The sequence below is a fragment of the Leuresthes tenuis genome, unplaced genomic scaffold, assembly GCF_036924035.1.
Source record: "Leuresthes tenuis unplaced genomic scaffold, fLeuTen1.0.hap1 SCAF_5, whole genome shotgun sequence".
Taxonomy (NCBI): Eukaryota; Metazoa; Chordata; class Actinopteri; order Atheriniformes; family Atherinopsidae; genus Leuresthes; species Leuresthes tenuis.
Window position 1 is genome coordinate 28,557,946 of NW_027325359.1, and position 15,113 is coordinate 28,573,058.

A 15,113-nucleotide genomic window follows, 5' to 3' on the forward strand; every position below is an offset into this window, starting at 1 on the left:
GTGGTTGTTCCTATCGGATTAATAAATTGATACACCACACAATTTTGTTGCATTATTGTTTTTTAACCAAATCCTCATTTTCAGCATTTCTCTCCTGTTATCAATCATTTCACTGTTTGCATGCAGAACCTGTATGTTACTCATTAGCAACTGGAGGGGGTCCTCAGAGTGATCATCTCTGAGGGGCCTCTCCTGGCACTTATATACGTCCAGTGTCACAAAGGTGACTTCCTTTCCTGAGGAAGCTGAGGAGAGCTGGTCTATAGCAGAACCAACTGTTCAACTTATTCAGGTCCACTGCTGATTCGTATCACATGCTGCATTAGAGCATGGTTTACCAGTTGCTCTAAGGAGGACCGGATGTCTCTCCAAAAGTTTTTCAAGGCAGCGCAAAACATCATTAGGACATGTCTCCCTAAAGTTGACAACATCTTCCAGACTCGCTGTCATAATATGACCACTACAATCTGGACTGGATAGTGTAGTGGTAAGATTGCCACCTTTCATGTGGGTGACCTGGGTTCATATCTCCTGCGTTGAAGGTACTACCTCCTGTAGAGGTCTTTTGTCCCTAGGCAAGACATCCGGTCTTGCCTAGGGACAAAAGACCCCTTTACCCTAACTGACTACCAGTGTAAGTCGCTTTGGATAAAAGCATCTGCTAAATTCATAAACATAACATGATTCATGAGCCTTTGCACTCTGGCCGCCATCGCTTTCAATTACTCTCCTCCAGCAGGTGATAAAAGACTATGCTTTCACACACAAGATTGAAAAACAGTGCATTTCCCCAAGCTGTGGAACTGATGACTGACAATAAAGCTACTACTTCTACTATTAAACATGGTGCAAAAAAGTAGAAGAATAAATTTAAAAAGCAGTTATATCAATGTGCCACAAAAATACAAACTTCTGTGGAGAGAAGGGTGACATGGGTGAGACAGACCGCAGAAAAGAGAGCAACAAGCCTCAGAGCAGATAAGCCATATTCTCAGCAGAATCAATCTTATCGCAATGGCCTAATTTTGAGTACGTCCATAATCCTGAGAGCTGTGCTGTTGGAGGCATTAGCCTCTGGTATGGTCTTGCAGGGCAAACTGGTCTCAGGGGAGGAGTCAGATTAAGAGCGATTCCAAGACTTTGATGGAGCAACACCACAGAGCCCCCTGTGGGGAGAGCCATCACGGTCAGGTGAAGTGTGAGCTAGATGGCAGGCAAAGGTGCCTACTCTGTTGATCCCTTGTGGTACAAACTGGCTCTTGGGTACCTGGAACCTCATCTCGCTGGTGGGGAAAGAGCCTAAGCTGTTGTATGAGGTGGAGCAGTACCAAATAGATATAGTTGGACTCACTTTCTTCCCATCACCTTGGCAGAGGTTGCAAAGGTAGTTAAAATGCTCCATGGAGGCAGGGCACCAGAGATGGACGAGAATCACTCTGACATGCAGAAAGATCTGAACATTGTGGGCCTGTCTTGGCTGACAAGTCTCTTCATTGTCACATGGAGGTTTGGAACAACAGTTCTGGTTACCATTTTCAAAAAAGGGGACCAGTCTGCTCCAACTATAGAGGGGTTAGGGCTTAGGGTTGCAAACCCTGCTTTTCGCATAAGATGTAGGTCTGTTGGCTTCTGTAAACCATCACCTTTCGTGTGCACTGGAGCGGTTCAAAAATAAAATCTGACCCAGAAGACTAGGAGCAACTAAAGTGAGAGCTTGGTCAAATTGTTGACAGTAAGTCAGATGTTTTTCCAGTCAATGCTGGACATCGCCAGGACAACTCTTTGTCACAGATTCTGTACTTTAAATAGACATTATTTGTGAACAAATCCCTGTGTGCCCTGAATTTGACATTACAGCTCTTACACTTCAATGTAAGTCCTGAAAGGAAACAACATTCTTTTTTCAAACAGCAACCTATATTGTGGTTTTAGTCTTTAAACATGTAATTACTTTACACAGGAAACATTCGGTTAGATAATCCATTATTTGCATGTTGTTTTTTTCCCACAAGTATTTTGTTACAAAAAATGGTATCAAATCTGGAAGAAATCTGAAAACAAAAAAACAAAACTTCCCCATGAACACAGTAATGTCCAAAATTCTAGGTAGCTCTATGAAACTGCTCTCTTATTGATCTATAATTAAGGGGAAAATAAAAATTTTGACCACCGATCTGTAAACATGAGTGCAATGTGAAACAACAGTTCTACATCATCTTTCTGTGTGCAGATTGCATGTTCTTGTTGTGCCTGTTTTAGATCTTTTTGGTAACCCAATACGCATGTTAGGTCAATTATTGACTTTGTGAATGTGCATGGTTGTTTCTCTCAGTGATGGACTGCTGACCTGCTCCGGGTATAATATATCTTTCCTGCTGGAACAAGACAGATCAACATAATATTCCTATCAAAAAGAATATGTGTGTGCTTAAAATAAAGCCATGCCTCTTATGGGGATAAAACAGACACGTGGAAACAATCCAGTACAATAATCTTGGCTATAAATTGGCTAAAATCAATAATGAAAAACGGAGTTTACTCCAACACAAGCATACATATGTCAGAGATACTGATTACTAAAAATGTTCCTATTACTCAAAGAAGAGATGGGGTTCTTGCTAGTTTGGCTGAAGTTTGAGTCACCAGCAGACTGTTTTTAAAAGTTACATCAACACATTGCCAATCAATGTGAACACAAGGTGACAGCAAGATAATTTTTTCCCAGAAGACTGACTCTGGAAAATGCTCATAGGGCATAAGAACCCGTGATGAGGCCGAATATTAACTTCAGCAGAAATCCACAGCGAGGACTAGACTTTGTACCTTATCACATACTACAATAACTAAATTGTTTGGCACTGGGATTCCTTCACAACCAGAATGAATGACCAAAAATTGCTCTGATGTCATGTATGTGTTTTCATATCAGTACTGTTATTGAACGGACTTGAAAAACACAGACCCATCTTTTGATCTCAGTTAAATAAATCTGCATACTTTTGAAATCAAACCAAAAATGTAACTAGGTATTAAAACTTCACCCCGACTGTAACTATAAAGCAGCAGTGGTGTGATCTTTAACAGCAGAGTGTCCCATAGTGTTCATACATTAATAGAAGGAACCGATACTTTCAATGTTGTAATAACATCTTTGGAATTTTAAGATGAACAGATTCTTGAGGGACCTCCACTCTTTTCCCAAGCCTTTTGGTATTTGGAGGAAATCACTAGAGGAAATCTTGAAATCACTCCAAAAGTTACACTCCTGTTAGCCAGCAAGCAGAAAGCCATCCCTAAAATAGAGTTCTTGATTTGAGAAAAGCTGAGGTGCATGTTTTCATACCTCCATATCCACTGTACATTGTAAGCTGCGATGATTGATGTCAAGGTCTCGTTGTGATGGGTCAACTTGATTTCGGATACAAATTCTCCCTCCTACTCGACCTTTGATGGGTATACTTTTTTTGATAGCTCACTTTCCTGTCCCTGTTTCTTCTTCACTCTTTATAGGCATCCGTCATCCATGTTTTGGTCAACAGACAACTTTCTTCTAGTTCACTTCACTTCTGTCTATTTCCCATTTTCTCTTGTCCCAGCGCCTTGGTCATAGTTGTTAATCCATCTACTCCCTACTGATCTCCTTTCTCTCTCTACCACACTGATAAGAAGTGGAGGGGAGGAGGGGCATGCAGACAGGAAAAAGCAAAGCGGTCCTCCCTTTCTTCTCCTCTGCTGACATCATCCATTTTTCCTGTCCCTCCCTCTCCCTGTTGTACATTGTTTTTGATAAAATGACGCAGTCTGTAACATTTATGCCATTTTCATGAAAAATGCTGTAAAATACATTTTTATATACGATGAATTTGATTTTTCAATTCATCGTGGTTTCCCAGTTTCTGTTACAAAAATGGTACAGCATGAATGGGTTGAATAAAATCCAAGAGAAGTTGATCAGTTCTGGTAAAATGTATTTGATGTGATTTTAATCAGAGTCACTAAAACCACAAACAAAGCCAAATTAGTGGAAGGAAAACTTGAAGGAAAAACAACTCAGCATATAGTGTTCATTTCTCAGCGAAAAAAATATTTTTCTTGTGAGTTTTTCAGTTAAAAAAATGTTCCTAATAGGATGTATTTTCTAAAACATGTGCTTGAATCTTTGTCTTATTCCAGGAGCCCACTATTCCCCATTTCTACAGACAGACCGCTGTGGTGTGAAGCCCAACCTGCTGCAGACAGGACTGACTGCTTGCTATTTGTCTGTGCAGAGCAGAGGAGAAGCTGCCGTTATCCCAGGTTCACAAAGCAGACTAACACACCACTAACACACCTTTCCACATCATACTGAGAACCAAACACCCACACACAATCAATAGAATATACTGAGATTAGAGCACTGAGCCTGAGGACACTTTGTATAGCATAGTTGCTTTTTGGGTGATTTGTGCTTCATCACTTTAACAATAAACTGAATAACTAGTGGGGCAAGAGTTGAGGACATAAGTGAGATTTTAGAACAACAATTCAAATTGAAATTGAAAGTCTGTCCTAAAAATGCCCAACGAGACCCAGAGTCTGCAGCCATGCCAGCAGCTCTGTCAGGCAGAGCAACGAGTGCAGCAGGTAAAAACACTTGGCATGTTTAATTCTACTGTAACTCTGCAGACAAAGTTTTTGTCCGGATGCTTTATTTAACTCTTTGATTAGCACCATTTACCTGCCCCCTGATCCCGGAACAACAACAAAAATTAAGAGATCCATAAAAAACGCATTTGAGCTCAAATGATTTAGCGGCAGGAAACATTTAGCAACATTTCAGTGTGTCAGCCTCTTCTTGTGAGGATTCTGAACAGGAATCCTGGCTCCTCTGCTTTAGCTGGGCCACCAGAGGTAGTAGACAGAAGATCTATGACTCTGCCTGACAGATGATCCACCTGTGGTAAGATACAACCTCCCTGAGCCTGCATACTGAGCCACACGCAGCCCGCTCTGAACCTACAGAGACCCGACTGGTGATGATGATGAAGATGATGATGAGAACCAAACATTCTTTAAGCTAGCAGACATGAGCCCATACACAGTATTATATATACACAGAGTTACAGGTGAAGCTGGAATTAATTCAGTATACTTTTCCAAATTCAGCAAATATGTCCTTCTGATCTACTGGCTGTCAGCTCTGAGTGTCTGTCACTCAGAGCTGAGTGACAGACTTTCCCAGGTTTTTTTTTAACCTGGGAAAAGGGAAGAAAAAAAAAGTCAAGCAGCAGGGAGCATGTGTAAGATAAGATAAATCTTTATTAGTCTCACAGTGAGGAAATCCACAAACACAAGCAAGGAGAGAACTACGACAACTTGATGAATCCCGTCACATTTTCTGAGTGGTGTTCCAAACCGAGAATGTTGAACAGGTGTGAGAGATGAGGCCAATCCCCTATCCTCACTATGTTTCTCTCTGCCAGGCTGACCTACTCAAAGTTCCATATTGATGGACCTGCTCCAGATCTGTGAGATTAGCAGCAGTAATATTGTGGAAATGCAGAACGCAGAATGGAGTCAAAAATGAACAAATATTTTCAGTATTGGTAGTTCATCCACTCCAGCTCAAGTCTATGAACTGGCTGCTGTTAAATTAATACAGCTGGGGAGATTCAGCTCTCTATTAATGTAGCTCTCGATATCCACCACGTCTAACACCAGCAACATTCTGTGAATACCTCCACACAATGTCTTAACTCCACAGATCAAATTCATTAACTCAGCCCACCAATCCACGTAGCGTCTACTCTCTTTGTTCTTTTATAGCTCACAAACACATATGTTTAGGGTCATTCACAGTATTTATTTTCAGCCAATTTGTCTACTTTCCCTAAACCCAGAACCTTCACACTGAAAGATTAATAAAACTATTTTTTAACCCATTTGGGAGTGCAGGATTGACCATGGCGTGTAAATTAAATTTGTATTTAAAAAAAAAAGAAAGATATATTGTAAAATGACAGGAGGATATACTTCAAACTAAAATAGTGTTTTATTTAGTTCGAGAATTGGACCGCACTGGTGGCAGCCTAACACAGCAGCTCTGGACATGTTGCGTCTTTTTTTTATATCATCTTCAGATCTTTTGGCTTTTTCTGTTAGCTAATTATCAACCTATATCCAATCCCCTTTCTTGTCTAAAGTTGCAGGTTGCAGCTGAACTTTATGATCATTTACACAGAAATAATCTATTTGAAGAGTTTCAGTCAGGATTCAGAGTGCATCATAGCACAGAAACAGCACTGGTGAAAGTTACCAATGATCTCCTCTTAGCCTCTGATAGCGGACTTGTTTCTGTGCTTGTCCTGTTGGATCTCAGTGCTACATTTGATATGATCGATCACAGCATTCTGTTACAGAGACTTGAACATATCATTGGGATTAAAGGAACTACATTAGGCTGGTCATATATAAGTCATATATATCTGATAGATTCCAGTTTGTTCTTGTAAACGAAGAATCTTCCTCACACACCAGAGTAAGTCAAGGACTTCCTCAGGGTTCTGTGCTTAGACCGATTCTTTTTACTTTATACATGCTTCCATTAGGTAACATTATTAGACAGCATGGTAGAGGGCTGCATTGGGATTGGGTCCCGCCGGGTCCTGCGGGACCCAACTCAAGTCTCGCGGGAGTGGGTGGTATGAACTTTACTGCGGGCGGATAAAAAAAAAAACACTGCGGGATTGGGATGCAGTGTCGCCAGGTCACGTGTACGATAATTATTGTATTTGTATGATAATTTTGCCCTGTGTACGATGTACGATCAATAATCCCAAAATTTGATAATTATGATCATTTGACCATTCTGTGAATGTGTGGTTGTGATCAGCCTGTCGCAACTGTCTGTCCGATTTTTTTGTGAACCCTGAGGGCATTTCCATTTCCATGTGACAAGTTTCAAGCCAATCGTGCTTTTCTATGTGAGCTACGAGTGACGTGAATGCGTTTGCTTTAGAGGTTCCTAACAGTAGGTGGCCTCCAGGCCTCATTATTTGGCTCATTAGTTCTCACTCGTCATAGTTTACGGGGACATTTAGCCTAACGCAACTGCTGATCCAAAGCGGCGAGTGCCCGTTAGACGCTATTCAACACTAGAGTGACTATAGCGTATCAATAGACTTGTTATTTTAGTCATGACAGGTGTACGATAATTTCCCTCAAAATACGATCATTTTATGTCTCTGGTACAATAATACTACATTTACCACCTGGCAACACTGTCGGGATGTATCCTAGCGACAGGATGTCAATAAATGATGTGGAAAGGAAGCTCAAAGAAGGTCTTTACAGCACAAAGACAAAGCAAGGCAAGTCAGTCATTTGGAGAAGTTTCTCAACTGTCCATGAATCTCTTTATTAATAGCCTATAAAATGACGTGTTTTCTCCTGCGAGATGGGAGAAGACACAAAATCAATGCATTTCTATTATTGTGCGGGCATAAATTCTCAAAGTTTCGCGGGTGCGGGCGGGAGTGGACATACACACTGCCGGATCGCTAAAAGCAGACACTGCCCCTCTCCCCCTGCTGCCGAATCCCTCATCCACGCCTTCATCTCCTCCGGCCTCGACTACTGCAACTCCCTCCTCACTGGCATCACTTCCCATTCCCCCCATAGACTCCAACTGGTCCAAAACTCTACTGCACACCTCCTTACACACACCCGGTCCTGTTCTCCAATTTCTCTACTGGCTCCGCATTAAACAGCGCATCTAATTCAAGATACAAGATTCAAGATACAAGATTCAAAGGCTGCGCCAACAGGGTGTTGAGAGCACTACACTCGACTGGCTCACCTCTTACCTCACCAATAGGCAACACTTCGTATCCCTTTCTGGCCACACAACCCCCCTCTCTCCAGTCAAGCAGGGGGTCTCTCAAGGCTCAGTCCTCGGACCCCTCCTCTTCATCTGCTACCTCTACCTTGGTCATATCATCCGCAAACTCAACCTGGACTTCCACTGTTACGCCGATGACACCCAGATCTACATCAGCACCAAACCCACCCAAAACCCTCCCCTCACCCACATCGAAACCTGCATCTCTACAATAAAAACATGGCTGACCCACAACTTCCTCAAACTCAACAGTGACAAAACAGAGCTCCTCCTCATAGGCACCAAATCCCCCCTCAACAAAACTGCACCCATCTCACTCACCATCGACACCTCGACCATCACTCCCTCACCTCTAGCACGCAATCTCGGCGCTATCCTGGACCCCATCCTTTCCTTCAATCCCCATGTAAGCTCCGTTGTCAAGACCTCCTACTTCCACCTCTGCCGGATCGCTAAAAGCAGACACTGCCCCTCTCCCCCTGCTGCCGAATCCCTCATCCACGTCTTCATCTCCTCCGGCCTCGACTACTGCAACTCCCTCCTCACTGGCATCACTTCCCATTCCCCCCATAGACTCCAACTGGTCCAAAACTCTACTGCACACCTCCTTACACACACCCGGTCCTGTTCTCCAATTTCTCTACTGGCTCCGCCTTTAAAGCCCTCCACCACCTGGACCCCTGTTACCTGTCTGACCTTCTCATTCCCCTCTGCCCCACCCGTGCCCTACGATCCTCCTCCACTCTCTCCCTGACAGTACCGACATCCAAACTCAAATCCTTCAGCGATAGAGCCTTCACCTGAACAGCACCCCGACTCTGGAACCCCTCCCCCAACCTATCCGTGACTCATCCTCACTCCCCATATTTAAGTTCCATTTAAAAACCTCTTCTCTCAAGCTTACAACCTCCCCTACCTATAACCAGTGTTTTAGCCTTTTTTTCTTTGTTTGTACCCATTCTCCTGTATTGCACCCCACCTTTTTTCTCATCATTCTCTTGTCTCTCCCTCGTCCCACCCTTTATGTCTCTCCCCTGTTGCTTTGTAAGCGTCTTTGGGTTTTTGAAAAGCGCTATATAAATTAAATTAATTATTTCTGACCAGGATCTGTCCTTTGACTCACATATAAAACAAGTTTCTAGGACTGCCTTCTTTCACCTTAGTAATATTGTTAAAATCATGAACATCCTGTCTCAGGGCGATACAGAAAAACTGCTCCATGCATTTGTTACTTCAAGATTACTGTAGACTACTGTAATTCTTTATTATTGGACTATCCCACAAATTCTCTGAAAAGCCTCCAGCTGATCCAAAATGCCTCAGCCAGAGTTCTGATTCACTTTATTTATTTATTTATATAGCGTCAAATTACAACAATTGTCATCTCAAGGCACTTAAATAATGTAGTCCAATTCAAGCCAATTGGAATTCAATTAATTGTAATCATAATCCAATGAATTCCAATTAATTCATTAAAAAAATTCCAATTCATTCATATAGAGCCAATTAAAAAAAATATCCTAGCTAAGAAAACCAACAGATTGCACTGAAACTTATCTTCAGTTGAATCTACCGTCCTGAGCGTGCCTGTGGCGACTGTGGAAAGGAATGACTCCCTTTTAACAGGAAGAAACCTCTGGTAGAACCAGACTCAGGAAGGGTGGCCATCTGCCTCGACCAGCTGGGGTTAGATCTCTGATGAGATCTAACAGCAGAGATCATGTTTCTCCAGTTTTAGTTTCTCTTCATTGGCTCCCTGTTAAATTCAGAATAGAATTTAAGATCCTTCTCCTCACATAGAAAAAAGCTGTTAATGACCGAGCTCCATCATATCTTAAAGATCTCATAGTTGGATATTGTCCCAACAGAGCACTTTGCTCCCAAACTGCAGGTTTACTTGTGGTTCCCAGAGTTTCTAAAAGTAGAATGGGAGGCAGAGCCTTCAGTTATCAGGCCCCTCTCTGTGGAAGCAGCTGCCAGTTTGGCTTCAGGAAGCAGACACCCTCTCTACCTTTAAGATTACACTTAAAACTTTCCTTTTTGATAAAGATTATAGTTAGGAATGTCTCAGCTGACCCTGAAACATCCCATAGTTAAGCTGCTAAAGGCCCAGGCTGCTGGGGGAGCTCCTATGATGCACCTCTCCTCCCTTTGCTCTCTTTACTCTCCATGTACATATGACATCATTCTTGTCATTAACTTGTGTTTCTCTCTCTCAGCAGGTATTCCTGGCCTGGTGTTATGGTGCGTATTGTCCCCTCTTTTCTGTCCTCTCAGCCCCCAGCTGGTTGAGGCGGATGGCCATCCTTCCTGGTTCTGCCACAGGTTTCTTCCTGTTAAAAGGGAGTTTTTTATCTCCACAGTCGCCTCATGCACACATTCAAGACGGGATTGGACTGAAGAGAAGTTTCGCTGCAATCTGTTCGTTTCTTTAGCTAGGCTACTTTTTTTTTTCAACTGGCTCTGTATGTATGAATTGGACTAATTTGGAATTTAATTAGATTATAATTGTATTACAATGATTTGGATTATAACTGGCTTGAATTGGATTGTATCTTTGAAGTGCCTTGTGATGATATTTGTTGTAATTTGGCGCCATATAAATATAATTCAACTGAATTAAATTGAAATTGGGAAGACACTGATTTTTCTATGCCGTCTTGGATACTGTGCTGCTGGAATTTCAACTGGAAATTCAGTTTTTTCTTTCTTTAATATCTGTTATGATGCATAACCATGGCAACAGGAAAGCTGTTAACAATGGAGCTTTCCAAAGCCCAAGTAATGCCTGAAATAAGACCTTAAATCAAGATGAGTTGAAGAGCAGGCGTCCAGGATACAGAGCAAGAACAAAATGGAGAAGAAGATGAAAGCGGGCTAAACCATTTTCCCTTGATCATCATAGGAGGTGTGAGATCACTGGCCTATAAAATGGACGAGCATGGACCCTAATGGGGATACAGTTGCAATATTAGGAGGGCAATATTTCTTTATCGAGAAATGACTGTAGGAACAACTCTAACAGTTCTCTGCTCAACTTTAAGACTATACAGGCAGACAGAGACTGCAGACAGAGACTGCAGACAGAGCGGTAACAGTAAAGGAGGAGGATTACAGAGCTGGTTAACAACAGATGGTATAATCCTGGACACGTCTCTGCACCCCAGATGTTGAACTGTCGGCCGTAAGTTTCTATCCATGTTGTCTACTGAGAGAGTTCACCTGAGTTACCTGCTGATGCTGTGTGTGACATCATCAATTAAGTTGTTGCTAAGCAACAAAAACAACACCCCAACCCACTGATGGAGACCTGTGAGGATTTCTACCATACCTTCCTCTCTGCTACATTTGAACTCTCCACGTTTGCCAGCTGATTTACATTATAGTTTGTTATAACAATAGCATAACTTTAATAATAATACTGCAGCAATTTAATTTCCCTTTGGGAATTAATAAAGTACTAAAGTATTATCAAAATGAATTGAATTTGTGCCTTTATGTGTATTCATCCTCTCCATCATAATGTAGCACCACCTCTTTATGTCTGCATCTGGGAGCAAAATCTGTAAGCTGCAGATTCATTAAATAATGTTAACATATAAAGTGGTGTAGAACTCAGGAGATGTGCAAATAAATGCTGCATGACAGACTCATTTCTGTCTTGGAGAACATGTTCTCCTCCACTCAAAGCTACAATCTCCTGCTGCTGTTACGCCATCCCTGGGTTCCAAACAAAAAGTTTTGAACATTATGAACCTCAATGCCTCGTTATTCCTGGGCATCCAGAGCGTATATTCTTGTGTTACAACAGATGAACAGACACATTAAAAAAATTAATCAAATAAATCAAAAACAGTTTAATAAAGTATAACAACTTTTCAAACACCACAACTCAAAGCTAAAAATGTTCACATGTGCTATGACTTATTTCACGACACACTGAGGACCAGTGTCTTATCAGAGGAAAGTCGAACACAGTGATCCAGCACAAGAGGGAGAGCAACAAAAACTAACACCATAGTATCTAATTCAGAGAAACCCTAAAGTTGGAGCAAAGTTACAAAAAGCAATTCACATTAGGAAGAGGACAGCATATGATCTATAGCTGACATCACAATTAGTGGACATCACAGGCAACAGTTCATCATCCAGGGTACAAATCCTCTTTTTTACAGTGACATGTCGAGGATCACACCATCTGTTGTTAATCCTCCCCCTTTACTCTCATCACTCTGTCTACATGCATTACCTAAGGTGTTGGAGTGTCAAATATGTTCCTGCAACAATATGATAATGTTGTATTTTAAGGTTGAACACTAACCAGCAAATGACTACATCCTTTTCTTTTCTTTTAAATGCTTTTCTTTTGATACTCCTCTGTCTCTGTTCCTGCTGGCGGACGGTCTATTCAGACGACCACAGCACACTGAGCTGCACACTTTATCAGACAAATGACTTTGCAAATGAGTGGACATCACAGGACATTCGTGTCAGACTGCAATGCATTTACAAAAATCAGTGACTCCTTGTTTATATAAATCTTATTACAAATGAGCTTTTTAAGGAATTCAGTAGTACAAAAAACTGTACAATGTATAAAGTCACAGAGAGAAGAAGAAAAACACAGATAATAAAGGCTGACACTGACTAAATGTAGGTGGAATCTAACGGCTTATTACATAACACTATAGTCAACATCACATAAGTAAATATTAGTAGAAAATGCAGAGATTTAAACCACATACTGCCACTCTGTCTGAAAATACAGAAACATGATTTTTCTTGTTGTCCCCATATTTCCCACCTTGAACCTCTGTAGTAAGTCCTCATTATGACGAAGGTTTGAATGCGTGGAGGGAGTGTGATACAGTTTGAAAGACATTTACTGTCCTCAAATGGCATTTCCAGAAAATTATCAAGACTAAGCATAAAGGCAGGATCACACAGGAAGAACCCCAAAAGAGCGATGACCAGAAAATGTCCAGAGATCCGTCCAACACAGAACGGTAAGGCTTCCTGAAAACCACTGTTCACCCAGTTAGCATGATGCATTTCTCAGGCTGAAACCCTAAAGAAAGATTCACCAAACTGTTTGAAAGCAAGCCTCCCATTTCTGTTGGGCATCAAGTTAATCACAAAACATTTCAGATACAAAACACAAAATAAAGAAGCACACGTCTTGCTTTGAAATCCCTGTTTTCTCTCCCAATCTATGTTTTTCTGCTTAGTCATAAGCACGCACACACAGGCTCATGCACATCTTGTGGAACTAAACCACATTCTTTCCATTCTCTTCATATTTCTAAAATCCTCTGTTTAGCTTCTCTACATCTTCCTCCACCATGTTTTTTGCTGTCTTGTCTCTTTGTCTCAGTGTGGATCGGTCATGATTGACATTCATCTCATGATAACGCTAAAATCTTTTTTATTTCTTAAAGCAAATTTTGCTTTGTTTTTTGTGGTGACCTCAGGAGGCCACTTGCTGCTACTGTGTAAATAAGGTAAGAACAAGCCAACATGAACCATCTATGTGTCAGTGAGTGATATGATTTGAATCATATCTGAGTGAGTGAGATGAAGCAGAAAATACAAAAAGAAAGATATATCCAGTAAAGGGGGTTGGCAGGATGATTAACACTGCAGATGAAATCAAAACATTATTGAAGAGACAAATGTTATAAGTTCTGTTTGTAACTCTGGAAACAGAAAGGAATGGCTTATAGTGCAGTCGCGCGCAGGGCCTGTTTCACACCTCCCAACATTGCTACAAAAACTTAACCAGTAAAACCAGCAAACTTTCCTCTTCTAACTTTAACTGGATTCAAAGTGTATTCCGTGATCACTGCCACAGATGATTTTGTCACATGTATTTTCATCGTATCTTGACATAAAAGATGAAGTGGTCAGCCAAGGCTTTGTTAAAACATGTCCATGGGATATCCCGGGAGCCTAAAGCTGAAGATGCACACAGTTCTCAACAGTTCCGGTCCAAAGAGAGTATCATACCACTCTCGAGCTCCATCAGTGGTACAATCCTGACATGGAAATATTGTCAAAGTCTCCTGTTTATTGAGGCACCAGTTTGTGTGCGGCTGCCTTCATCAACCCGAAGTCCAGAGTCGCCTTACCACACTCAAAGTCCTGCTGTTACAGTGACACCAATGAACTATGAGAACTTTAACATGTGTTTCTGTGGGAGGACGATTCATATCATCGTGGGCTGATTTGGGCCATGGCTCAGCCCCTCCACATACACACAGGTTCTTCCACACACATTTCTGTTCTAACTTATGACACTTATGCAGACACAGTGTCAGCCCCCGGGGACTTAAAAAGATATAATTTTGGCATGGACATAATGCAATATGCAATTAATTTAAGCAATCAGCAGCTTTACACATGGTTCACCTCAGAGGTTGACATAATCTTCTATAACATGTCGACACTTCTTGGCCATTGGTGTTGCTGATGTGCACATGGCAGGTCCCAGTTTAACCCCTGAGCATCATGGTACTGTATGGCATCACAAGCTTACTGTACGTCATTAAAATGTTGTTGGTTCAAGCAGCTTTTTCTTTGCCCCAGTTTATCTGTGCTGGATGTCAGTGAGGGAGTGAGAGCAGGACACAGGAGGCTAGGGGAGGATTTCAGGAAACTTCACAGTGAAGATTCCTGGAGCCTGGCACAGTGTAGGACTAAGTTAAACACGCGCTGCCGTATCAACCCAACACTGTCAGGTTTCACCACAACAATCATTTTCCTTCAATTGCTCTAAGGTATTACCCATTTCTTTGCACACAGTCTCCCTCTCTTTCTTTCAACTGTATATTCATATATATGTGAGAAGAATGTGAAAAACGAGGACGTATATACATTTATTAAAAGAGCAGTGGCAGAGACGTATTCATTTTCAGGTCATACCACTAAAGAACTAAAGTTCCAACAACACTGACACCCCCCCCCTAAGAAAATGACTTTTTTTTTTTACTTATTTCTGAGATCCTTCATACTGGCCATGTGTCTGAGCCCAGGCAAAACAGCACTGCCATATCTATTCTGTTTGTTGTTGCCGTGGGTAGGGTCTGTGTGTTACCAGAGACGAACAGAGAAACGCACATCAAAGCATTTTTACAGCCAAAAAACCTCAAAAGTCTGCTGACTAATCGATGAGTCAGTTTCCCTTGAGTTCTCTTATTCATCCATCCATTATCTGCTGCTTCTCCGGGGCTCGGGT

General features: G+C 41.6%; 1 protein-coding gene across 1 annotated transcript in view; it reads right to left on the reverse strand.

Annotated features, from left to right (window-relative positions):
• The window catches only part of ripor1 (RHO family interacting cell polarization regulator 1), a 34,099-nt gene extending 30,444 nt beyond the window's left edge, over positions 1-3,655 (reverse strand). The window contains exon 1 of the mRNA XM_072386542.1: positions 3,344-3,655. Coding sequence (XP_072242643.1) covers positions 3,344-3,362 — 19 coding nt within the window. The 5' untranslated portion in view covers positions 3,363-3,655. The remainder of the gene's footprint in view (positions 1-3,343) is intronic.
• Between the last annotated feature and the right edge of the window lie 11,458 nt (positions 3,656-15,113).